We start from the raw sequence: 26,570 nt of genomic DNA, 5'->3' as shown, positions 1-26,570 counted from the left end.
AGTGCAGAGAGCCTGAGAACTAAACACTGGTTCATTTCAGTGTCTCACTCCCTCAAACTGTGCATGGCCGTTTTAGATCATGTGGACACAGCGAGGGTGTTGTATAAAAATTGTCACATTTGCTTTCATATTTACATGTGCATTTTGTGCACATGTGCCATTTTCTTATGTATTTTCTATAACTCCACATTTTATTTATCAATACATTTTTTTTGTACCTTTTCTGTACATAAGCCGTCTTTACGCTTATTTTTATACATTTAACAAAAAGCAAGAAAGTAAAAGCTGCTTACCTACCTCAGAAAACTTGTCAATCTAACAGTGGGAAAAATATTTGACAGACGTGTATCTTTGAGGAATAAATACAATGGTGCAAATGGGAAAAGTGCCATTAAACCGGTTTTAAAAAGTTAGACTTACCACTACCTGCAATCTGGCAAATAGGTGTGGTGAATCACCCTGTGCATTCTCAAGGTTACACATACCAAGTGGCAGCCAGAATAACCATTAGTTGTCAGGGTTCACCTAGCTGAGAATGATAGGAGTTTCTGTGCAAAGCATATTACGTGCAGTTGTATCTTTTACCCATGATTGTTTCTGAACCATTGGCACAAGTGGCATGGTGTCCTCATCATATGTACCCCCTGACAAATATAGCACCATTAAAATGAGCAGTGTGTTCTTATGCATGACACACCATCACAACTGTGCTATAGGTCAAAATATTTATTTGTTCAAAGAGAGATTCTGTGCAACTAAAGAAACTTGTTCCAAATGTTAATTCTGAAAACAGAAAACTTTAAACACCTAGATAGAGAGACGACAAAATCAGAGAACATCTGATTTGTGGTCTTAAATTGTGTCAATGAGGCAAATTGGGCATAACCCTAAATTGAATTTGTTAGAAAAAGACAAATAAGGTAAGGAACCTACCTCAAAGAAGTAGGGGTCAGCCTTACTGAAATTACCTCATAATCATTCAATGGTAATAGCAAGAAAAGATATATATATATATATAGATAGATAGATAGATATAAAACGTTATTAGGAAATCCCTGGGATTACTGTGGGGTTTCTTTAAACCCTATATACAACCCACTTGTCAAAGTATTAACCTCCCTGCTCTTCTTTATCCACTTTTTATATTTACTTTATTTTAACATAGGTTCTTATATATATTTCCTAATAAAGTTTTGTGTGTATATATATATATATATATATATATTCTTGCTATTACCGTTGAATTATTGATTATGAGGTAATTTCAGTAAGGCTGGCCCCTACCTCTTTGAGGTAGGTTCCTAAACTTTAAACACCGTTCAGAGTTCCCTTTACAAAACAAAACAAATTGGGAAATTTCACAGATAAATGTCACAGATACGCAATTGAAAGCTGCAAAGCTTTATTAAAATTGACAAAAGCTTAAAAGTGTCTAAACAGTTCTAAGAGTGTTATACAAGTGTCCTGATTTATTTTTAAAAGATAAACAAGAGACATAGCAAACAAGGTTTGTGCTGTATAAAAAAAATGGCTCAATGTTAACCAACTCTCTCCGGTTTCTGGATCACACTGTACCAGGACGCCATCTGTAGATTTGAATATTCAATCGATATTCATCAATTAGTTACATGCAGGAATCTATCATCAGAATTGTGCCTGGGATTCTTTAGCAGCAGAGGTGTAGTGTGGGGTGTGACGTCATTATTTTTGTAGCTACTAATTCTGAATAACATTCCATACATATTGAGAGAATGTTGTATGTTGTGTATATTAGACGTGAGCAAGAGGAAAAAAAAAATATTTCGGTATGCAATATTGTACAATAACCACCCATGACTTTGGGAACTCGGGGACCTAGTTGCGACTACGCTACTTGATCAATATTGTAATGCTTGTACTATAAAGTAACGATTTTAAGCAGCGCAAAGTAATGACGTGTCATGTTCATTTTTAGTAAAATTCTATTGTGCATTCATGAGCAGCAAGCAAAACCTAAGCCAAAAAAGCGAGCCAATATTGATGGTCTTTTTTTTTTTTTTTTTTTTTACGGCTGGTAAATTTTCACATAAATTCAAGACAGCTAGCAACTCCTAACAACATAACATTACAGATACACTAAACCAGTACTAAACCAGCAGTTGTCAAGAATTGATCAGAGAAATCCACATTTCAGGACTAACAGGGAGTTTTACTAAAGTGAGAATTTAAAGTGAATTCAAATTTAAGGGCCAAAGTAGCAGAAATAAAAGCATTGCTAGCTTTAAATGTAATTTTTTCCAGTTTGGCTCGTTTGACCTTAAATTTTAAATTCACTATGAATTCTCACATTAGCAGATAATCCTGTAAATAGCCAGATTGGAATATGTCTTTAATTTGCGGTGTCCATATGGACTATTTTGACCTATATTTGCAATTCACTGGTAAATTTGTGACAACTCCTGATTCAGTGAAGAATTCTGACTATTTATGTTAAGTTGTATGCATAATTACTGCATTGTTAAAATAAAGTTATTTTTAGGATCGGATTTGCAATTACCATCTCTGAAACATGCCACTAAGTATACCCTTGGGATTTGACACCAGTCAAAGTGAATGGGCAGATTGTGATTGTGCCTTTTCTAGTAATATGTCATTGTCAAAATCCCTGTATGAATTCGGGTATTTCTTAAAACATTAAAAATACATCATCTGAGCGCAAATCAAGGATGACTTCACTAATAAATAACAAACATGAGTTAAGAAATAATCACTACTTTTTTTTGTCTGTTTAGCACATAATTTATAACTCAAGTAGTGATGTTGGCTGACCTTATGTTAAAATTACACAGTAATCTATTTTTAGTGCTAATTTTTTAAACTCTTCTTCACAATGACAGTTATATTTAACATAAAAATATGAAGGAATAATTGTATTATTTTTACTTTGCTACACACAGTTCCACAGTTCATGGTTTTAATTTGCGATAGGCTACTACAGGCCTCCTATATGATGCGGTCATGCGGAAGGCAAACTCAACTGATAATGTTCAGATTAGAAATTAAAAAAAGAAAAAAGTGTTTGAATCTTCACTTTATATTTTCTGGGCAATAAAGATTGAAGCCAAAAACAAAATTGTAATGATAGATTCCCAATAAATAAACAATCTTAAATTCCTCTCGTAACTACTGACAGATTTGTGCATGTCTATCGATTCACAGTCATAACGTTTTTTGTTTATTTGTTTTACTATTCCTGAGGTACAGAGTCCAAAAATAAAGCACCCATGGATTTTGGTTTTAGAGGAGATATGTTATATGCAATTAAGAAGATATTTATTGACCTTGTTGTTATTATGAACCTTTATTATGAAAGCTTCTTTTAAGTACGATGTCGGAGTCGGACTCTTCTTGGTCCATATGATGCTAAACATTCAAGGTCCCAATTAAACTGTGGATACCTATGCTCTGAAAACAATTTTGGGAATGTATGACAAAGCCAGTGGTTCAATGTAACAAGCATCCTTCTTTATACTTGGTGTGCTATTTGTTTATTCTTTCCAGTTTAATTTGTATGGTTTTAATTAATTTGTAGTGATTTACAACTGACCTGTCACTTGAACAAACATTGACATTAATCAGCAAGGTATAAACACCTCAGAGAGCTTTTTTGGGGGGATATTTATCAGCCAGGCTAAAGACGTTCATTCGTCTACATACCGTTGACTGGTAATATTATTATGCAGCAATTTTGTAGAACATTTCTTTTATTGATTGTATAGAACACTGGGTGTGCTAAATATGTTTCCTCTCACACTTTAAGCTTTTCCAGCCAGGAGAAAAATGTTACAAAGGAACAGTCCAAGTTCCATATCTGCTATAGCAAACATGGTTTAAATGAGGACCTGTACTATATAATTTTAAAAATGTCTTCACCCACCATTTTACTGTACGATATGTTACATTTATAAGGAATTGTTAACAGAGCAATCATTCAGGCACAAGAGGTGAAGTGCATCATGGGAAGCAGTATATTTTCTTGACAGTAGATAGGAATTCTAAAACTGGCAATATTTTTACATTGCTTTTTAAATAGAACACACTAATTATTTGACTAATTATTGATGTGAAGGTTTTTGTTTGTCAAGCAATGGTAAATACTGACACTTTAAAGTGATCAGAAAATAAACCAGTAATATTAATCTTTAATTCATTTTTGATATTTACGTTTACTCTACAACCCCCAAAATAAAAACATAATCAAAATACTATTTAAATAAAGTGCTAAAATAAAGGGCCATTACCCAGCACAAATTAAAAGGCTACCTTACATTATTTAAACATCTGCATTGCCTGTCACATTGTAAATACATATTTGTCATAGGCATCTATGCTTTGGACCAACCATTTACTAATGGTTTAGCATCTTTCGTGGAGTCTGCTGGGTGCCAGTCATAGCCTCTCTGAGGAACCCAGAGCTCTTTGCCTGAGCTAAGCTTGCTTTAGTGGTTATGGTGCTTGAAATGTTCCTTTAAGTTTTTCCAACCTAAAATGTAGTGAAGTCATATATGTACGATTTATAGTAAACCGAGTTAAGTTTCTTTAAGGTTCTATCTAAATATAGAGGAAATGTAGAATTTGTCGTTTTCCTGCTGTTTCCATTTTCCAAAATGTAATGAATTAAGTAGTCAGATATCAACATATTAGTCACTTTCATACATTACTACAGAACAGTTGGCAAGGTACCTGGGAGTGCACTTTGCTCCTTTACATTAGATAAGGAATAGGCAACCTTCGGCATGCTAGATGTTGTTGGACTACATCTCCCATAATGCTCTTATAACCATAATGCTGGCAAGCCATTAGGGAGGATATAGTCCACAACATCTGGAGTGCCGAAGGTTGCCTCCTCTTGCAACTAGATCATCAATGAACAAGATCATATACAGTACATAGCGTTTTAGCCTCTAGAGACAGTTGCCCTGTTGCAACTGTACGCACTATAGCCATATTATTACACTCTTGTTGATGTCAGATATCTGTATAGCACTGCAAATACTGATGTTATATAAAACACAACATATTTGTAAAAAGTGTATCAGCTCTATGTCCTAATAGTACTAAATTTTGAAATAAAAATCTCAGAAAATCATTACATACCTTGTGGATACATGTGGCTGTATGCATTGGAAGTCGAGTCCTATTACATGTTTTTTGTATGTGTGTGATATATAAATACACATACTTGCAATTAGAAATATTAACCAACCTCTTACATTTTGAACAGGTACCTAATTTCTACAGTATTATTGTGGCCAGCCACTAGTAACAACATACCACTACTGTGAGTAATTCAAGATATCAGTTACTAAAAAGGGGTAATTCTAAATTGTATCTATGGCTGTCTTGAATATAAAAAAAGGCCAAGGTGAAAACACCATCTGAGTTAAAGAAGCAGGCCGGAACAAGAATATCCAGAATTTTTACAGGTTACACAGAATGAGCAACGGGAGAGCAAAGTTCTAAAATAGAGCAAACTGCAGACATATTCTATTAGTTTCCGTGGTGATTGCTCCACTGTCAGCTCTTTGCTTTACAACTATTCTTTGTACAAAAAAAAAATAATAATAATTAAAAATTGGGTTTTGAGTTAAGATGTATACAAGATTCTCTTGGCTGAAACTTTGGGTGGTATCCACAAAGATTTGTGACTTGTTTGGAGAGGATGGTTTTTGGATGTGATAGTTCGGGTTCTATGTATATGTCTGTGATTTTCCTAGATCCATAAGGGCCAGACACTGAGCATATAGCATTTTTAAGGTTACAAGTAATTGGGGTACATGCCTTTACTTCCCCTTGCCCCTACTACGTAACAGTAGAAATTGATTTTATTAAGGCAGTTACAGAGCTGGCCGTATGATTTCACAGGAAGAGATGTGTCTCTTGCAGTTGAGTTGATGATGTAGAAAGCACTAGGTATATAAAGCGTACCTTAACGTGACCCTGGCCGGGAATCTGAATTGCAAGCTACCCATTGATTTGCAATCCATTAGTGTATTTTGGTTCTGTTAAATGGCTTTTGCTCCTGGTTGTTGTTTGCTACAAATCACAGAAAACAAAATCTATTTTCTATCACACTTGCAGCGCAAAGATGCCAATAAGAGAGTGAGTATGCTGGTCTCTGCAGTAGGGGTTCAAATGATTTTTGCTATGTGTACAACTGGGCTAGAAATCTAACATTTATGGATGCAGAGCCAGTAAATACAATAAAGTGTGACTACATTGTTACACTCTCAAATAATCTAAGCCCATATTATTCCCTTGTTACTAAGAAACAGTCTTGCGGTCACCTCCTAAAATTCCAGAGGCATAAAGTCACAATCAATAGTTCCAAAGCCCAATCTAGCTACTTCCTCAGTTACTCTCTAGGAGTTGAGAGAGTCCCAGGCGTAAGTCGTTCAGTTGGCAGATTTTTATATCCAGCTCGTCCCCGGCTCTGTTGATCTCTTCCCGTACTCTGTCTCTTTCTGCATGTGAGTCTTTGAGAAGTTCTTCCGCCTTCTGAAGATCTTTCTCTAGTTCCTGGTTTCGTTCTTCCACTTCCTGCCAATAAATGTGGAAATGTGGAGTTCAAATTGACATATGCTGTACAATTGTTAAGCTTCAACAAAAATTTCTTCTTATCCAACAAACCACAGGTGTTATCACCTACTCAAACGGTAAGCAAACATATGATCCTGTGGATTCATACCAGACAGGAAGATCGGAAACAAGCCTTTCTATCATTGACAACAAACTATAACATTACATATTGGTAATTCTGATTACTCTATACTGTGCTGCATTTCTAACACTCAATGAAACATTAGATAATGTTGCAAGCTGTATTTTGCCATGTAAAATAGGTAGTTTTTTAAATATTTTAACACAGGAATCTAAGCATGCAAGTCTTTCAAATGGATCTTATATCCTATTATACACCATATTAGAGTGGGACATTCTTCTATAAAGTGGTCCCATAAAGTGAAAGTGGTCCCATATTAGAACAATCTTATATTACAGTATAAAAATAGCTGTGATGCTGCATGGGAATATTATTGCATTTTGTTTCCAGTATATTTTATTATGTTTAACCCTTTATGTCGGAATATATCCAACAAAATATTTTACCTCTTGCGTTGCAATGTTGGAACCATCCTTGGAGAGTACCGCCGATCCGCAGTGCTGAGTGATGCAAATGTGCACAACGCATACATTCGCTGAACCCAGCACGGAGCATCGTAGATACTCTCCAGGGAAATAACCAACATTGGACAGCAAGAGGTGAAATATTTTGTTGGATATATTCCGACTTCACACCGCAAAGGGTTAAAAATATATATATCTAGAAGTCACAAGAGGAGTAGATGGGATTATAAGTAGAGGACTTTGTGTAAAAAGGTAACCATCATAGTACACACATCGGGCTCAAATTAAAAAGCAATACATTTAATAGTTTTTTCCTGCTAGTAGAACTGTTAGCAAAAGTATATAGATTATTTGTTAGATGCAAAAAGAGATGCGATCCTTCCTATCACCTCTCAATCATGACGATAACACATGCTGTTAGCAAACATAGCCACTACACTGAGCTGAAGTAATCATGTTGCTTAAATATACATGTTGTGCCCAAGCACTTTCAGCTTATCATTGCCATAGAAGTTGAACAAATTCACGCTTAATATAACGTTTAAAAACAAGTTCTGGTGGCTGCTGAGCCGGCAGGCTATACGTGCGAGTGTGTAGTGCTGGTGGTGGGGGGTGGAATTTTTGTCAACATGCTCTAAAACAATTTGACAGAAAACCACTTTAAACGTGCTTTGAGTACTCCTTTCCTTTTTAGTAAACTCTCATATTTGCATGATACTACACTCCAAAACACTGGCGTCTATGCCTTCATAAAGGAATACACACAAAACAAAGGACTGATCTCCCACATACTGACATTAGGATTTGTCATAAAGTACAAAACTATTGAATGGAAAATATACTAAAACATTACAGCGCATAAAAATATCAATAAAACATATCAATGCCCAGAGAAAACATCGCAACTATTTTATCATATGAAACAGCTTCTGTAGCTAAGAAATTGCACATAAAAATCCAGAGGTCATCAATGATCCGTACTGCAACAAACTGTTTGCCTATTAGCCATATTAGCTGTGACCAAACAGATTTTTGGCGTGTGATCATTAGACACACTAAAGATACAGACATTAGGAAATGATCAAGGTCACCAGCACTGCAAAGAAAATCAACACAAAGCAGATGTGTCTAGGAGGTGTAGAAAACACATGTTTATCAGCTAAACACCAAAGTGTAGTCAATTGGAAAGCAAACTGCTAAATTTAGGCTAAAACTGTTAAATCTGTAACTAAAACATACCTATGCATACCCTAATGAAGGGACCCATATCCTTGTACCCAGGGCCAGCCAGGGTGTGCGAGCTGTGCGGCCGGGATTATTGAAAAGAAAATTTAAAACAATATTGCGGCAGGGGCGGAGTTTCCCATGCGGTGGAGATGGAGCTAAACTGACGGCGGGGGCAGAGCTAAAAGTGCCGGGTAATTGCTGCAGGGGAAGCAGGAAGGAGTCCTTGCTTCCCCAACAACCAGTCTCCAGGAGCTGCACTGCCTCCACTCCTCAATAATGAACAGAGGTAACTGTGTGATTGTCTGCCTGTGTGTGTGTGTATGTGTGTGTGTTTGGCTGTCTGCCTGTGTGTATGTGTGTGTGTGAGACTGTCTGCCCGTGTGTGTATGTGTGTGTGACTGACTGCCTGTGTGTGTGTGGCTGTCTGCATGTAATTGTGTGCAAGTGTGTTTATTTGCCTGTAACTGTGTATGTGTGTTACTGCCTGATCCTGTGTATGTGACTGCCTGCGACTATGTGCATGTGGTGGATTTGACAGTGTATATGTATAACTGTGTGCATCTGACTGGGGGACTGTGTGCAAATAACTCTGCAAAAATATACACCTGCATGCACACATAGGCCTAAATGCAGATTTTTATCTAAAATAAATAAATATCACAAATATCACTTGCTAACAATACATGCATATCACACACAGTTAATATACGCATTTCAATTGTCACACACAGCCAACACATAGCATACATATCACACACAGTCATCACACCTATCACATACACAAAAAACACAAGCATTACATCAGATTATAGTGAGATGTATTACAGTGGAGCTCTAGTACATAAAATGCACATTACTCTGTTTTAAAGTTACTTCTTTTTTAACATTTTTTAACATTACTTCTTGTATTGTTGTGTAGTGAATGATCTAGTCACAGAGCTCCACATTACTGTGAGTTTTTTTTTTTAAATTTGCATTTTATTTGCATTTGTACATAAATCTTACAACGTGACCAATATATGGGTAGGGTACAGTAAAATAAAGTAAAATGTAAACAAACATTTTGTAATGCTGTGTATGGGTCCTCATCACAAATATTTCACACACTGATATACATTAAGGATATTGTGGTGGAATCTCGGTAAAAATAAATTTAGTAGGCCGAGATTACCACGTGGCATGTGTACGTGCATATGCTGACGTATCGATCAGTTGGTTGCACGAGGCAAGATACGATCAGTAGTGTACGGAGCATGTGCAAGAATACAGGATGTAGTATTCCCCTCCTCCATTGTGCTGGACAGGCCATGCGGTCAAGCAGGAAGTTAATTCTTATTTGTATTGATTGGTCAAGAGAATGTTCGGGTGGAGCTTAATATGGGAGGAGTTATGTGCCTATATAAGGAGCCTGCACTATTGTCCGGGGCTCAGAACTTGCTGTATTTTGGTGACATTAGTCCCTCTGAGTCCCGATCGGTGATCCAATAAAGAATCTCTTCCTTCCTGAAGAAACCTGTGTCCATCTCTCTGTGCTTTGCTTCCGTCAGTTTCTCCGGTATCATTTGGTGCATTGGCCGGGAAGCTCATCGTTCAACGGTAGCTGAGAGGCAGAGGCGTGAGACGGTCTATCTTTGCCCACGTTCTCTACGGCTGCACCCCTGAACTTCTGCGTGGACCTCCCTTCGTCTCGGCGCCACTGGTCTGTTGTCCAGGAGATCATCGGCCTCTACGTAAGAAGTGCTGGGGTGTCCCCGTCGATGAGTGTGAACTCAGGTTCAGGAACGAGGAGGTAAGACAACTGCTGTTTTAGACAGCAGACCCACTAGGGGTATACCGATTGTGCGGTAGGCCCATAAGGGGTTATTTGTGTATGGAATCTGCCCCCTCTGTCGGAGGGAAGGAGCGAAGGCGCACCGCTCAATCGAACGCTCTTTAGTCAGACCGTTTGATTTGGTTAGTCAGGCGGGGTTCTGGTGTAAATAGCCCTAGCCGGACACCGGTGTCTTGTCTAGACTAGCGTTCTAGGGTGTATATTACGTTCGCTAGGTCGGAGGGACCGGGAGACTAAGCAGCGCCTGTGTAAATTCGGTTCGCTAGCTCTCAACCTATCTTGGCTAAGTGGGAAGGCGTGTAAATTTGGAACCCACTAGATTTTTGATAGTAATCGACTAAGAGGCGTCTGTGTAAATTCGGTCCTCTAGCTCGCTATATGTGGTGCTTGGGCAGTGTGGCTAACCAAAACGGGTGTACATAGTTTTAGGTAGTCCATTCAAGGTACTGGCCAATAGTTTAGTTGGGAATTGTAAATGTGTTAAAGATTGTTTAGTAAAGTGTATATCTTGTTAGATAGCGCGAGCTCAGCCGTCTAGCGAGAGTGTTAATAGTGTGTTGCTGTATCATAGTGCACGGTACCATAACCCTGTATATTTACTGACACTGTATATAAGTACTAATCATTGTCGTCTATTGCATGTTTAACACCATAACCACTAATAATTGTATTGTGACCTTAAATTGTGCTTTGACCTATGCTAACCGTACTGTAACCGCTATTTGTAAAAGACGATGTTACTGGGGTGTGTTATAGACGGGTAATTCATATATAGAGAATTATAGCGTGGGTGACTGTATAGTTTCGCCAAAGGGCATAATATTGATTATTTAGTGACTGGTGTAACAGCTGTGTGTGTACGGGAATTCCCTGAGTGTTTATTGTGTTATTGTGTACGTTTCACTTGGTAACCGTACCACGTGGTGCTGTTGCCAGAGGAAACGGGTGTGACTGTTGAATAGTACGCGTGCATAGTATTCGTTGTCAACGACGTTCCATTGATAAGTATGGGCGCGTCGCAGTCAACGATTCCGGATCCCTTAGGTTGTATGGTGAAGAATTTTAAAAAGGGATTCAAAACATGTGATTTTGGGGTTAAAATGTCTCCTGTACGTTTGGTCACTTTGTGTACTAGGGAGTGGCCTACTTTGGTTGCGGCATGGCCGCCACGTGGCAGTTTGGATCCAACTCTGGTACAGCGCTTACACGTGGCTGTATCAGGTAGGCCTGAACTTTACGGGCAGTTTCCTTATATTGATTGTTGGAGACAGGCCGTAAATGACTCGCCAAAATGGATTCAGACATGCCACGAGGAGCAATGTCGCCTCATGGTGGCTAGGACTTATTTGTCCACTAGGACTGGTGTTAGGCGCATTTTGGACACGCCCCCTGAGTCCGAGATCCCTTTGCCGCCCCCTTACTTTCCTTTAAGAGGAAGTGACGCGAAAGCAGGAAGTCCTGCACCCCTTCCCCCATTGCCCCCATCCACTTCCGCTTCCTCCTCCAGTACAGAATCCACCCCCTCTCGTACTAAATCTCCCCTTCCGGAACCAGAACCAACCCCCATTAGATCTGAATATCCTGATTTGGCGCCACTTCAGACTTCCGGTCAAGCTTCTTCTAGCTCGGCTCGAAGTGTTCTATTTACTAACTTTTCCCAAAACCAAGCTCCCACATCCTCATGCTTTATTACCCCCCGACCGGAACCTCTAACTGACGCCCCTCTACGTAGCCCCATACTAACCCGACAACTGACCGGCACCCAACAATTAAAACATTATCAGATGCCTCTTCGTCTGAATCCCGGGTCAGCCTATATCGATGCCGCAGGTCAAATGGCACATGCTGACCCAGTCTTCGTATATGTCCCGTTCACGACAACCGATCTCTTGAATTGGAAGACCCACAATTCCTCGTATACTGAGAAACCACAAGCTATGACCGATCTGTTCACCTCGATAGTTCAGACACATAACCCGACATGGGCTGATTGCCAGCAGTTATTAATGACTTTGTTTAATAATGAGGAAAGGACAAGGATTAATCAAGCGGCCATTAAAGCGCTAGAGGATAGAGCCCGTGCTTTGAATCAAGCCAATCCAGCAGCATGGGCCGCAACACATTATCCTAACACCGATCCCGACTGGAATGTAAATGGTGCTGATATGGTTCAACTCAGAGCCTATAGAGACGCTATAATTGCTGGCATGAAAGCCGGAGGAAAGAAAGCCATTAATATGTCGAAGACAGTTGAGGTGATTCAGAAAAGTGATGAAGCGCCCAGTGTCTTTTATGACCGATTATTGGAGGCATACCGCTTGTATACCCCCTTTAATCCGGAAGACGCAGATAATTCCCGAATGGTGAACTCCGCCTTTGTCAGCCAAGCGTACGGAGATATTAAGCGCAAGCTATAGAAGTTAGAAGGGTTTGCAGGTATGTCTATCACCCAACTAATGGAGGTAGCGAATAAAGTGTATATGAATAGGGAAACAGAAAGTAAGAAAGAGGAAGAGCGCAAGATGCGTAAAAAGGCAGATATGTTAGCGGTAGCGATCGCAGGCGTAGATAGACGGGGCCCAGATAGAGGCGATAGTAGATGGAATAGGGAGCCTTTGAGTAGGAATCAGTGCGCGTATTGCAAGGAAGAAGGGCATTGGAGGAACGAGTGTCCACAAAGAGAGCAGTACGAGAGAGACCAACCCAGGGCAGGTTACGGAAACTTTAGAGGCAGAGCGAGAGGTAGAGGAGGCCCCGGAGGGAGTAATGGTAATAGAGGGAGCAATGGGAACAGAGGAAGTGTTAGGGAAGATAGGTATTTTCCAGCAGCGCAAAGGTCCCGCGATAGAGAAGGTAGGGACTTTGTAGGATTGGCTGACACGGTCATGGAGGACTATTGATACCGACCGGGCTCCATCCCCCTTGGTCGAGCGGAGCCTATGGTCGATGTATCAATAGGGGGAAAAAGGAGTGCGTTCATGATCGACACTGGTGCTGAACATTCAGTGGTGACTAATCTAGTTGATCCTCCATCTGGAAGGACTATTACTGTAATAGGAGCAACTGGAAGAAGTGCTGAAAAACCGGTTCTTAAAAGTCGACTCTGTACATTGGGAGGCCACGTAGTAAAACATCAATTCCTTTATATGCCTGAATGTCCAGTCCAATTGCTGGGACGTGATATGCTATCTAAGTTACAAGCGCAGATTACGTTCCTACCAAATGGAACAACATCCTTAAAGTTTAATGGACCTTCAGGTATTATGACATTATCTGTACCAAAGGAAGAAGAGTGGCGACTTTATACAGCGTTGACTAGCCAAAACCCTAGGAGTGATGAATCCTTATTCAACATACCAGGAGTTTGGGCAGAGAACAACCCACCAGGACTGGCCTGCAATATTCCACCTATTAAAATCGAACTAAAACTTGGGGTTTATCCAGTGAGCCTAAGACAATATCACATCCCGCAGAAGGCTAAGAAGAACATCCAATCTTATCTGGATAAGTTCATACGGTATGGTATCCTAAAATTCTGTACTTCCCCCTGGAACACCCCATTGCTGCCTGTTCAAAAGCCCGGTACAGATGAGTATCGACCTGTGCAGGACTTGAGAGCAGTCAATGATGCGGTTGTTAGTATACATCCAGTTGTACCCAATCCATATAACCTGCTTGCTTTAATTCCGGGCGGGGCTACTTACTTTACAGTCTTAGACCTCAAAGATGCCTTCTTTTGCCTCCGAATTGCCGCAGAAAGTCAATGTATCTTCGCTTTCCAATGGGAAAACGCTGTAACGGGCTCAAAACGCCAAATGACCTGGACAAGACTGCCCCAAGGGTTTAAAAATTCACCTACCCTATTTGGTTCAGCTCTAAGTCAAGATCTACTGGATTTCGAGTCCATCCCAGGAGAGTGTGTATTGTTACATTATGTAGATGACTTGTTGATAGCAGCAGTTACAAAGGAAATATGTCAGCAAGCAACGCACGATCTACTACACATTCTCTGGAAGGCAGGATACAAGGTGTCTAGAAAGAAGGCTCAGTTGTGTTTGCCAACTGTCAAATATCTGGGATTCCATATCTCTGAAGGTCAAAGAATTATGGGGCCAGAGAGAAAAGAAGCTGTGTGCCAAATACCGATACCCAAGAATAGAAGACAAGTGCGAGAATTCTTGGGGGCAGCAGGCTTCTGTAGGATATGGATTCCCAGCTACGCGATACTGGCAAAACCTCTGTATGCAGCTATCAAAGGTACAGAGCACTACCCCTTCTTATGGACTCAAGAACAGCAAACGGCATTTGAAGATGTGAAGAAGGCTTTGATGAGTGCCCCAGCATTAGGTCTACCTGATCACACACGACCATTCTACCTGTATGTACATGAGCAAAGAAGAATGGCTGTGGGAGTATTGACACAGTACTTGGGATCATGGCAAAGACCTGTTGCCTACATGTCTAAGCAACTGGATGCAGTGGCCAGCGGACATCCACCTTGTCTAAGAGCAGTAGCTGCAGCCGCCCTGCTAGTAGCTGAAGCCGATAAACTCACTCTAGGTCAAGAACTTTATGTACGAGTCCCACATGCAATACAGACTTTGTTGGATTACAAAGGAAATCATTGGTTTAGTAACAGCCGTATGACCAAGTATCAAGCAATGTTGTGTGAAAACCCAAGAGTGCATTTAGAGACTGTAAACACCTTAAATCCAGCTACCCTTTTGCCACAACCTACTGAAAGTCAACATGATTGTTTGGAAGTAATGGATGAAGTATTTTCAAGTAGACCAGATCTTCGTGATTTTCCCATCCAGAACCCCGATGTTCAATATTACACCGACGGCAGTAGTTATGTGAAAGAAGGGATCCGCTATGCAGGATATGCAGTAACAACAATTGACAAGGTGATAGAAGCTCGGCCACTGGCAAAAGGAACATCAGCACAAAAGGCAGAATTGATAGCACTGACACGAGCGTTACAATTGGCTGAAGGTTTAAGAGTGAACATCTACACGGACTCCAAGTATGCGTTTTTAACCACTCATGCCCACGGAGCCTTGTATAAAGAAAGAGGACTATTGAATTCAGAAGGCAAAGAAATTAAGTATGCAGCTGAAATCCTACAACTATTGGAAGCAGTGTGGGAGCCGAAAGAAGTCGGTATCATACATTGTCGAGCGCATCTGAGAGGAGATGGTGATTTAACCAAAGGAAACCGGATGGCAGATAGTGCAGCTAAGCGTGCCGCTGAATCGGGAAGACAGGAGTATGTGGGGCATATAGCTGCTCTTATACCAACTCCACTGTCTCAATGGACTCCAGTTTATACAGCTCAAGAAGAGGAGTGGTTAAAGACTGAACCTGGAAAGTATTTGGAGAACAAATGGTATCAGCTAGAAGATGGAAGAATAGTCATTCCAGCATCACTAGCGGTAGAAATTGTCCAAAATTATCACAACGGGACACATTCTGGGAGAGACAGCACAGAGGAATCTCTCAGAAAACATTTCTACATACCAAGATTGTCCAACTTGACTCAGGCCATTGTACGAAGATGTGTAACGTGTGCTAAAAATAATGCAAGGCAAGGACCAGTAAAGCCACCAGGAGTCCAGTTTATGGGGGGACTCCCCATGTCCGATTTACAAATTGACTATACAGTGATGCCTAAATCGGGTGGACATCGTTACCTGCTGGTAATTGTGTGTACCTATTCAGGCTGGGTAGAAGCATGTCCTACTCGTACAGAGAAAGCAGGAGAAGTTGTGAGATTCCTGCTACGAGAAATAATACCCCGATATGTACTACCCTGCTCTATAGGATCGGACAATGGTCCAGCTTTTGTTCATCAGTGCCTACAACAACTGACTCATATGCTTGGTATAAAGTGGAGGCTTCATACGGCATATAGACCTCAGAGTTCTGGTAAGGTAGAGAGAATGAATAGAACTATTAAGAATCAGTTGGCTAAAATGTGTCAGGAAACCCAACTTAAGTGGAACATTCTCTTACCCATAGCTCTATTGCGAATCCGCAGTACCCCTACCAGAAGGATGGGCCTCTCTCCTTTTGAAATCATGTATGGGCGACCACCTCCCGTACTTGGTAACTTAAGGGGGGATTTGAGTCAGTTGGGAGAAGGAATTACCCGGCAGCAGGTTGTAGAGTTGGGTAAGACTATGGAGGAGGTACAGAAATGGGTACAAGATAGATTACCTGTGAATATTTATCCCCCAGTTCATAGTTACCACCCAGGAGACCAAGTGTGGATTAAAGAGTGGAATAATGTACCGTTAGGGCCCAAGTGGAGAGGTCCTTATGTTGTTCTTTTGTCTACCCCTACAGCGATAAAAGTAGCCGAAGTGACTCCGTGGATACATCACTCCAGGGTTAAACCAGCAGCAGTCGATTCTTGGCAAGTTACAGCAGATCCAGAGAATCCTTGCAAGATCCGGTTAAAACGCACGACTCAGTCGGAGTGACGAGGAACTTTGTGGATTACAAAATTTTATTGTTTCAGAGATTTGGTACGTGAGTGAGAGGGCCATAATAAAGCCTGTCCGCTCACCGACGTATAGTGTATAAGCCAGGAAAAGTCTCGAAGGGACTCCTGTGAAGACGAGCAGAACTCCATTCCCTGCAGCCCTTACCTCCTGGAAGCTGAGGTGCCTTCGCACGGACGAAGACTGAGGATGACGACGAAAGATGTGTTCTTAATAATGTTTATTTATGTGTATTTTTATATTCAGGAAGGTAGAGGTACCGACACTCCTAGCTGTGAGGTATGCATTAAGACTACAAGAACAGGTAACCATATATCCCAGACCCTAATTTGGCATTCGCAATATGAGTGTAAAGGAGATGTATCAAGATGTAGATACCTAAATATAGAATATAGTGTGTGCCATTTAGGAGTAGGAGAACCTAAGTGCTTCAGTCCGGAGTATCAACCTCGTACAATTTGGTTGACTCTCAGGAATGGAGATCCTCAGGGGACCCTAATTAATAAGACAGTATTAGAATCCGTACATTCTTCGGGTGTTCTGCTATTTGATGCGTGTAAGGCGATATCAAGTGGTAGAAAGCCTTGGAATGTATGTGGGGATCTTAGATGGGAGAGGACGTATGGGTCTAACGATAAATATATTTGTCCCAGTAGTAAAAATAAATATGTGAGTCCTAGATGCCCAAATAGAGATTATAACTTTTGCCCATATTGGTCTTGTGTGGGGTGGGCAACTTGGGGACAGACAGTAGACAAGGACATGATAGTGACTAAGTTGCCTACCAGCCCATATTGTAAGTCTATGGAATGCAACCCAGTCCATATACTTATAAATAACCCCGACAAGTTCTTAGATACATATGGTAATTTATTTGGGTTTCAAATATATGGGACGGGTTTAGATCCTGGGACAGTATTGTTTATAGGGATAGAGACTGATACGGTATCCTCCCAAACTCATCAAGTATACCATTCCTTTTATGAAGAGATGAGCATAGATAATAAGATCCCCCATAATGCTAAAAACCTGTTCATTGATTTAGCCGAAAGTATTGCCGGTAGTCTTAATGTTACCAACTGCTATGTGTGTGGAGGTACTAACATGGGAGACCAATGGCCTTGGGAAGCAAAGGAGGTAATGTCCGGTTCTGAGGCAGTTGACCAATTAATATCTACACAAGCCGATTATCATATGAGTGTTAGAGGTAAATCTGAGTGGAGATTAAAGACCTCCATCATAGGTTATGTTTGCATAGCAAGGAAAGGAATGATGTATAATACTTCTGTAGGAGAATTAACTTGTCTAGGGCAAAAAGCTTATGATGATGATACAAAGAATACAACTTGGTGGTCGGCTTCAAATGTCTCAGAACCATCTAACCCGTTTGCTAGATATGCCAATTTAAAGGATGTGTGGTTTGACCTATCCATCACATCTACCTGGAGAGCCCCAGCAAATTTGTACTGGATCTGTGGTAAGAAAGCCTATTCGGAGTTGCCACAGGACTGGGAAGGGGCATGTGTTTTGGGTATGCTCAAACCATCCTTCTTCTTGTTACCTATTGAAACAGGTGAGACTTTAGGTGTTAAAGTGTATGATGTGAATCATAGGAAGAAAAGGGGACCCATAGAGATAGGCGCCTGGGAAGATAATGAATGGCCTCCCCAGCGTATTATAGATTATTATGGGCCAGCCACGTGGGCAGAGGATGGTACCTTTGGTTATAGAACCCCTATTTATATGCTCAACCGTATTATACGATTACAGGCGGTGGTTGAGATTATTACTAACGAGACATCACAAGCGCTCAATCTTCTAGCAAAGCATAATACCAGGATGAGGACAGCAGTATATCAAAATAGATTAGCCTTGGATTATCTTTTGGCAGTAGAGGGAGGTGTATGTGGGAAGTTTAACCTGAGCAATTGCTGTCTTCAAATAGATGACGAAGGGCAAGCAATAGCTGAGCTTACTAGCCATATGGTTAAACTAGCGCATGTGCCTACTCAGGTATGGAAAGGGTACAATCCAAGCAGTTGGTTTGGTAGCTGGTATGAGTGGTTTGGAGGGCTTAAGGCAGTGGTAGGTGGAGTCCTACTGATTTTAATGTTGTGTCTACTCCTGCCGTGTCTTATACCCTTAGTAGTTAGGTCTGTGCAAAGCCTGATAGAAAATATAGCAGAGAGGAAGGCTGCTGCACAGATAATGGCAATTTATAAATATAAGGCTCTGGATCAGGGAGAACCAATGCAGGAAGATGAGTGTTGAAGATTCACATCATAAGATAAGTCTGGTCTGGTTCAAGGTAACTTGCGGTGTATGCAAACTAAGGTTAAGTGATGCCTCAAGTAATTGTGAAATATCAAGAGGCATCAAAGGGGGGAATGTGGTGGAATCTCGGTAAAAATAAATTTAGTAGGCCGAGATTACCACGTGGCATGTGTACGTGCATATGCTGACGTATCGATCAGTTGATTGCACGAGGCAAGATACGATCAGTAGTGTACGGAGCATGTGCAAGAATACAGGATGTAGTATTCCCCTCCTCCATTGTGCTGGACAGGCCATGCGGTCAAGCAGGAAGTTAATTCTTATTTGTATTGATTGGTCAAGAGAATGTGCGGGTGGAGCTTAATATGGGAGGAGTTATGTGCCTATATAAGGAGCCTGCACTATTGTCCGGGGCTCAGAACTTGCTGTATTTTGGTGACATTAGTCCCTCTGAGTCCCGATCGGTGATCCAATAAAGAATCTTTTCCTTCCTGAAGAAACCTGTGTCCATCTCTCTGTGCTTTGCTTCCGTCAGTTTCTCCGGTATCAATATATGGTAGTGAATTGAGTTACATTTTGCTCGTTTAACTTGTGATGTCTAGGATTAGAATAGAGTGTCTCTAGACTTTAGTTTCGTCTGCGGTCTCTTGGCTCGATTTGCCGTCCTCATGGTGTATATCCTCGCTGGGTCATTTCAGGTGGTGTTCCCCGAGCTCCGTGGCTTTTGCAGCGGAAGGGTCTTTATTACTGCAGATTCCAGTCTCCACCATGGTGCAGTGTAACCTTGAGCCATTGGGGTCGGTTTGTCGTGCCCCTTGGGGTCAGCTCGCTTCTTTGGTGTAGGCTAGATGACGTCATCTTCCGGCTCTGGCATCAGTACGCGGCGCGCAAGGGAGCTGAAGAGGAAGCACTCAGCCAGGGAGAGTGCTCCCTCGCGCGCCCGCCGGGTGTCAGGGAGAAATTTGAGTGAGTGGGGGTGGGGGAGAGGGAGGGAGAAATTTGAGTGAGTGGGGTGGGGGAGAGCGAGGGAGAAATTTGAGTGTGGGGAGGGGGGGGAGAGGGAGGAAATTTGTGGGGGTGGGGAGGAGAGGGAGGAAATTTGTGGGGGGGGAGGAGAGGGAGGAAATTTGTGGGGGTGGGGGGGAGAGGGAGGAAATTTGTGGGGGGGAGAGGGAGGAAATTTGTGGGGGGGAGGGAGGAAATTTGAGTGGGGGAGAGGGAGGAAATTTGAGTGGGGGGGAGAGGGAGGAAATTTGAGTGGGGGGGGAGAGGGAGGAAATTTGAGTGGGGGTGGGGGGGGAGAGGGAGGAAATTTGAGTGGGTGGGGGGGAGAGGGAGGAAATTTGAGTGGGAGGGGAGAGGGAGGAAATTTGAGTGAGTGGGGGTGGGGGGAGAGGGAGGAAATTTGAGTGAGTGGGGGTGGGGGGGGGAGAGGGAGGAAATTTGAGTGAGTGGGGGTGGGGGGGGAGAGGGAGGAAATTTGAGTGAGTGGGGTGGGGGGGGAGAGGGAGGGAGGAAATTTGAATGAGTGGGGGGGAGAGGAAGGGAAGGGAGGAACTTTGAGGGGGGAGAGGGAGGGAGGGAGGGAATTTGAGGGATTGAGGGGGGAGAGGGAGGGAGGAAATTTGAGGGAGTGAGGGAGTGAGGGGGGAGGGAGGGAGGAAATTTGGGGGGGGAGAGGAAGGGAGGAAATTTGAAGGGGGAGAGGAAGGAAATTTGGGAAAGTGGGGGCGGAAAGGAAGGCAATTTGGGGGGGAGAGGAAGGGAGGAAATTTGAAGGGGGGAGAGGAAGGAAATTTGGGGGTGGGAGAGGAAGGGAGGAAATTTGAGGGAGGGGGAGAGGAAGGGAGGAAATTTGAGGGAGGGGGGAGAGGAAGGGAGGAAATTTGAGGGAGGGGGAGAGGGAGGGAGGACATTTGAGGGAGGGGGAGAGGAAGGGAGGACATTTGAGGGAGGGGGAGAGGAAGGGAGGGCATTTGAGGGGGCGAGAGAAAGGGAGGAAATTTTGGGGGGGAGGAAGGAAATTTGAGGGAAGGGAGGAAATTTGAGGGAGGGGGGAGAGGAAGGAAATTTGGGGGTGGGAGAGGAATAGAGGAAATTTGAGGGAGGGGGGAGAGGAAAGGAGGAAATTTGAGGGAGGGGGGAGAGGAAGGGAGGAAATTTGAGGGAGGGGGAGAGGGAGGGAGGACATTTGAGGGAGGGGGAGAGGGAGGGAGGACATTTGAGGGAGGGGGAGAGTAAGGGAGGACATTTGAGGGAGGGGGAGAGGAAGGGAGGACATTTGAGGGAGGGGGAGAGGAAGGGAGGACATTTGAGGGAGGGGGAGAGGAAGGGAGGACATTTGAGGGGGGGAGAGGAAGGGAGGAAATTTGGGGGGGGGAGGAAGGAAATTTGAGGGAAGGGAGGAAATTTGAGGGAGGGGGAGAGGAAGGGAGGAAATTTGAGGGGGGAGAGGAAGGAAATTTGAGGGGGGAGGGAGGAAGGAAATTTGAGGGGGAGAGGGAGGGAGGGAGGGAGGAAGGAAATTGGAGGGGGGAGAGGAAGGAAATTGGAGGGGGAGGAAGGAAATTGGAGGGGGGGAGAAGAAGGAAATTGACGGGGGTAGGGGCAGAGATTGACATCCATCACACACACACACAATGCACCCCTTGCACACAGAAAAACACACAATGCATTACACACAGACACACATACACAAGCAATGCATCCCTTACACACAGCAACACACAATGCACCCCTTCCACACACTCAGTGCATCCCTTACAGACACGCACACTGCATCCCATACATACACAAACTCACCTTGCAGCCCTTACACATACAAACACAGATTCACACAATGCATTCCTTACACACATCAGGACACCCCCCCCCCCACACACACACACCCCTGTGAACAAACTCATTGGTGGAACATGAAGGTGGACCAGGGACCCAGATCTTGAGCTGTGTAAAGGGCCCTCAAAAAATTGAGCTGCTTCCCGTTCTCCCAGAACATTGATTTTTGTGACCACAGTTACAAACCGCCTCCAGAGAGCCTGTTCTACACCAGACCAGTGGAGCCAGACGGCAGCTGAAGCCCATCATCATCCTCATCTGGTTGTAAGTAGGCAATCTAGTATATTATTCGTGGCACTAATCTCTAATTTACCTCACATTAAAGGGACACTATAGTCCCCAGAACACTGCAGCTTAATGTAGTGGTTCTGGTGTCTATAGCCTGTCCCTGCAGGCCTTTTATTGTAAACACGGCGGCACTGCAGCACTGTATTAGTTAACATGGCAGATCATATGGGTGGGGCACTGTGATGTCACATGGGGCGGCAAACTTTACTTTAGCCTAGGGTGGCAAAAATCCTTGCACCGGCCCTGCAGACACTGCATCCCTGTGGGCGGACTCGTGGGGGGGGGGGGGGGGACGACGACTCGGGTGCAGGCGCCGGGGGGCCCAGACCTTGAGCTGTGTCAGGGGCCCCAAAATTTCTGATGGCAGCCCTGCTGGCCTGCAACTTAGAAATATATACTTAAATCAGTCTCAATTCTCTGATGGGATTCACTCCTGATCCCTCCCCTGTATTCAGGAGGTTGACCTGTTGGATAAAGTTCATTTGAGCACATCTTATATGCCAGTGAGCCCAATACACCAAGCCTATAGTTGAAGTTAAAGAGCACAAGAGGCTCATACACTGTCTGGCTGAGGTGTGAATAATGCTCAAAATAGACTGGATGTTGTCCTGTAAACTACATTTTCTTTCCTCTGATAACTCTTTCTGTGTTGATATATGCACCCAGAAAAACCAATTGAGGTGGCTGGGAACAAATTTCTCTTTTTTCGATTCAAAATCCAAAATCCAATCATGTTCTTCAAGAAACGAAATTACTCTGGCTGTGTTCTGGACTGCTGGCATCTTGCTCTGAGCCATGATCAGAATACCATCCAGGGGGGTGGGCCCTGACAGCCAAGATGGGCGGTCGTGCTTTCTGAGAGCTCTGGCACCAGCAGGCAAAAATAAGCCCACGCGACCCCGGGAAAGCACGGCGAGTCCAGCAGACTGTCACACTGAGTGCGCAGCTTACACCGCAAGGATAGATGTGATCTTCGAGGCATTCTGGCATAAACTTGAAGAGTGCATACAGTTACATGCTGATATCACATGCTGACAGCCCATCACAACATCCACACAGTGTACACAAAATGGCCACCGCGCTTAGCCCCCGGCACCCACAGGGCCAACTACACGCTCAACCCCGCACACCAAGCCGCGAACACGGGCAACCAAACGGAGCACCAAACCTCCTTCTGGGCTGAGAGTCCGAAAGGACCATAATCCTATCCACCATCCACATACCCGGAGGGGCTTTGCGAAAGCGGAGGGGGGACCCAAAGACACAGAGAAGCGACTCCCACATCAACCTGGGCTAGAGGATCTGAGCGGTCGCAGCACCACCACAACAGCCTTCCAAGACACCCTCTGAGAAACTGTCTACCACAGAGCCCCGAGGTGGAAGGAAGATGCCACACTGAGGTATCTCCAACATGGCCCGCACTAGACAGACTTTATTCCAGATAAACAAGCAATATAAATCTTACTCTAATGTTTTATTCTTTTTAATATACGCCTGTTTATAATCGTGACGCAACAGTTCAGCATGTCTGGCTTCTACACTCTACTTAATCATAAGCTTAGCATGTTTATATTCTTTATATTCTGTGTTTTTGTTTTTCTTTACCAGCAGTTTAGCATGTCTACATTCTACTTAATATAAAATGAGGCAGTCATATCAAGGTGATGTAAAATCTTAATATGATATCCCTATCTTGTGTACAATGCATTCATCTCCCCTTCTTTATTCTGTATCATCCAAATACAATGCCTTAATAAAAGAAAGATTGATAAAAAATAAAAAAAAAATAATATCATCAAGAAAATGGAAAATCTGAACTCCTTATTTCTTTAGGACTGCTTTCAGAGATATATATCCTTTAAAACATTCTTGGAGACAGGCGTAGGCCAAACAGAAGACCCAGAAACTAAAAATGTTTCTCCAGGACATGGAAACCTTATGTTCTGCACTTGAATCAGGATCTGGTAGTATGCATCCTTGAAGTCTGTTTGTGAGTCAGTCTCCTTTGGTAGGACTTGTTGTATGGATGCCAGGGTGTCAAGGCAAAGTGAACCTAACAAAATGCAACCCTAAATAAAGAAAACAAATTATCGGACCTGGATAGCAAGACAATAGTCAAGGAATAGCCAAAGTCTAGGAAAAGCAGAGATCAGGATAACGATAAAGAATAGCTAAGTCAGGGAACCAAAAAACAGAATAGTCCAAATACAAGTCAAGTCAAAAAATACCAGAGAACACTATCAGGAAACTCATTAGCACTAGAGGGAACAACAAGTTAACCACAATAGGGCACAGAACCAAAGAAAAAGGCGCTCTATTTTGGGATACTCTGCTTTTCAATGCCCGGGCCGAACTTTGTCACAGTGTAGCACACTAAGATGCCAGAAGTACCCGGTTTCCACCCCATAAAAACATAGATAAATCGTTTCATATAGTATAATTTGGTCTGTGGGTCAAAAAGCCAGGCATCTCTATATAATAAAGCATTGGATCACCAGCTTGTTTTTTTGCATGTTATAGTTATTGTACTCTTTGCAAGCCTAAGATGTTTACATTAATTTACACATTTTTCCTGATGAACCATACACACTTTATAAGAAGAATACTTTATTCAGTACTTCCAAACATATATCATCACTGTACATACTATCACATATAAAACCTTACCCTATTTTCTATTTTGGTTTTATTAACTTTGTAATAAAGATTATCTTTTATGAATGATGACATGGCATTCTTGTTATGCTCATGATTCTTTCTAGTATGTAGTGGTTTTGACCTAGTTGGGGTCATGGGCTCCTGGGATTCAGCACTCTGCTTTACTGTGGTTTTTTTTTGTACTTTCCTTTTTGTATTCATTTGATAAACGCTGCATAGAATATCTGGGCATTCTATAAATGAAAAATAACGTGCATTAGTAAATAGATACACATGTGCATTATTTGCGGCAGTGTTTTTTCTTTTCTTCTAGCGCTTAACACAGGAGTGATGCAGGAGGAAGATAAAAAAGATTTGAAACATATTTATTTAAGAAAGAGCTCATCTCAGCTTCTTGGGTTTACTATATTCAGTTGAATAAAGGACAAGATAATAGGATATTCTTGTTAAGAGCGATTATGGTATAGAACCAGCTGGTCTCATGCAGTGTCTGGTGTAAACTGCCCCCCTCCCTCCACTCTTGACTTTCTCTGCCGATATACAAGAATAACAGGGAGCCTCTCTTTATCCTTCAACGGAGCATTGGGGCAAAGCATTACCATGGAAACCATGAACACGCCGACAGAAAGAATACATACCAAACAGTATTCGCATAGATCACGGAGACCATTCACAGCCACACTGACAGACAGGAGATGAATCTATATAATCTGTCTTTCAATATCTATCTGTCTACCTACCTATGGCTATCTGTTCGTTTTAGCTCACATTAAACACATACGTCTAGCTAGAAACACACCACTGGGGGGAAAAAAAGTAAATTAGTTGCTCTACAAGAGAATAAATAATCAATTCCATTCAATTATTAATATAATGCTCAATAGACGAAAGAAAAACACAGTCAGCGTTCATTATGGGAGACACAAGTTTATGAGCAAAAGGACGAAAATAAATGACAGTTTAGTGGAAATACTAAGTTAGGATCCACTTGTATATTAAATAGAGAAACACATGAGATTTTTTTACTTTTTAACAATTTGTTTATTTTTAAGAAAGGATTGCCCAGTTACATCAGGATTAGGTAAAGAAAAAGATTCAAGCAGTTATACTCAATGGCAGCCATACAGCTTCTTTTTTCTCATTATTAATTTATATATTTTTTCTTCAATAAATGAATGCTGATTTTTTTACCCCCCACCACCAATTGGAGTATAGTGGCATTTTAAATCAGAACAAATCATCCTTACAAGCTTGCGAACAGAACTGGTTTTCAATTTTATTTCAACAGCTGAAATCTGTGAATGTGGGTGAGGTCTTGGCAAGTCATTCAATGGCATATTTCTAATTTGTCTAACTTTGGCCTTGGTTTAATATTGTTGGATAACCTTTCCAAATGATTAAATATTTTAGGATAAACTTTTACAATATTTTTTTTTAATAATAATAAAATATCAAGTTCTATATTCTACATAAAAATATATTATATATAAGCTAAATATTACAAAAAAATAATTTTCATAACAAGTTTATCTAAAAATAATAATGGGACACTTTAGGAACCCAGACCACTTCATCTGGGCTGAATAAACTCCCCTAGATGAAAGGTATGCCCAATAATGCAGTTTATAGTAAGTCTATATACGTTTCAAAGTCTTTCTTGCTTATTTTAATTTCTATATTTGTTTAAAAGTGGTTGCTTGGGGTAGAGCCTAACACTAACTGAGCAGATGCCATTCTGGGGAGTTTTGGGTCAGGGAGCCAAAAAATATTATGTAGATGAGCAC

The 26,570-nt window shown here is 42.0% G+C and overlaps 1 protein-coding gene across 2 annotated transcripts in view; it reads right to left on the bottom strand.

The window, feature by feature from the left end:
* Nucleotides 1–4,082: 4,082 nt before the first annotated feature.
* HOMER3 (homer scaffold protein 3) overlaps nt 4,083–26,570 on the bottom strand; it is a 134,492-nt gene continuing 112,004 nt past the window's right edge. For both annotated transcript variants that reach the window (XM_063455384.1, XM_063455383.1), the window contains one exon: nt 4,083–6,579. In XM_063455384.1, coding sequence (XP_063311454.1) covers nt 6,391–6,579 — 189 coding nt within the window. In that variant the 3' untranslated portion in view covers nt 4,083–6,390. The remainder of the gene's footprint in view (nt 6,580–26,570) is intronic.

The sequence above is a fragment of the Pelobates fuscus genome, chromosome 5, assembly GCF_036172605.1.
Source record: "Pelobates fuscus isolate aPelFus1 chromosome 5, aPelFus1.pri, whole genome shotgun sequence".
In the NCBI taxonomy this organism is placed as follows: Eukaryota; Metazoa; Chordata; class Amphibia; order Anura; family Pelobatidae; genus Pelobates; species Pelobates fuscus.
The sequence above is the reverse complement of the archived record's forward strand: the minus strand, read 5'-3'. Positions and strand labels throughout refer to the sequence as shown.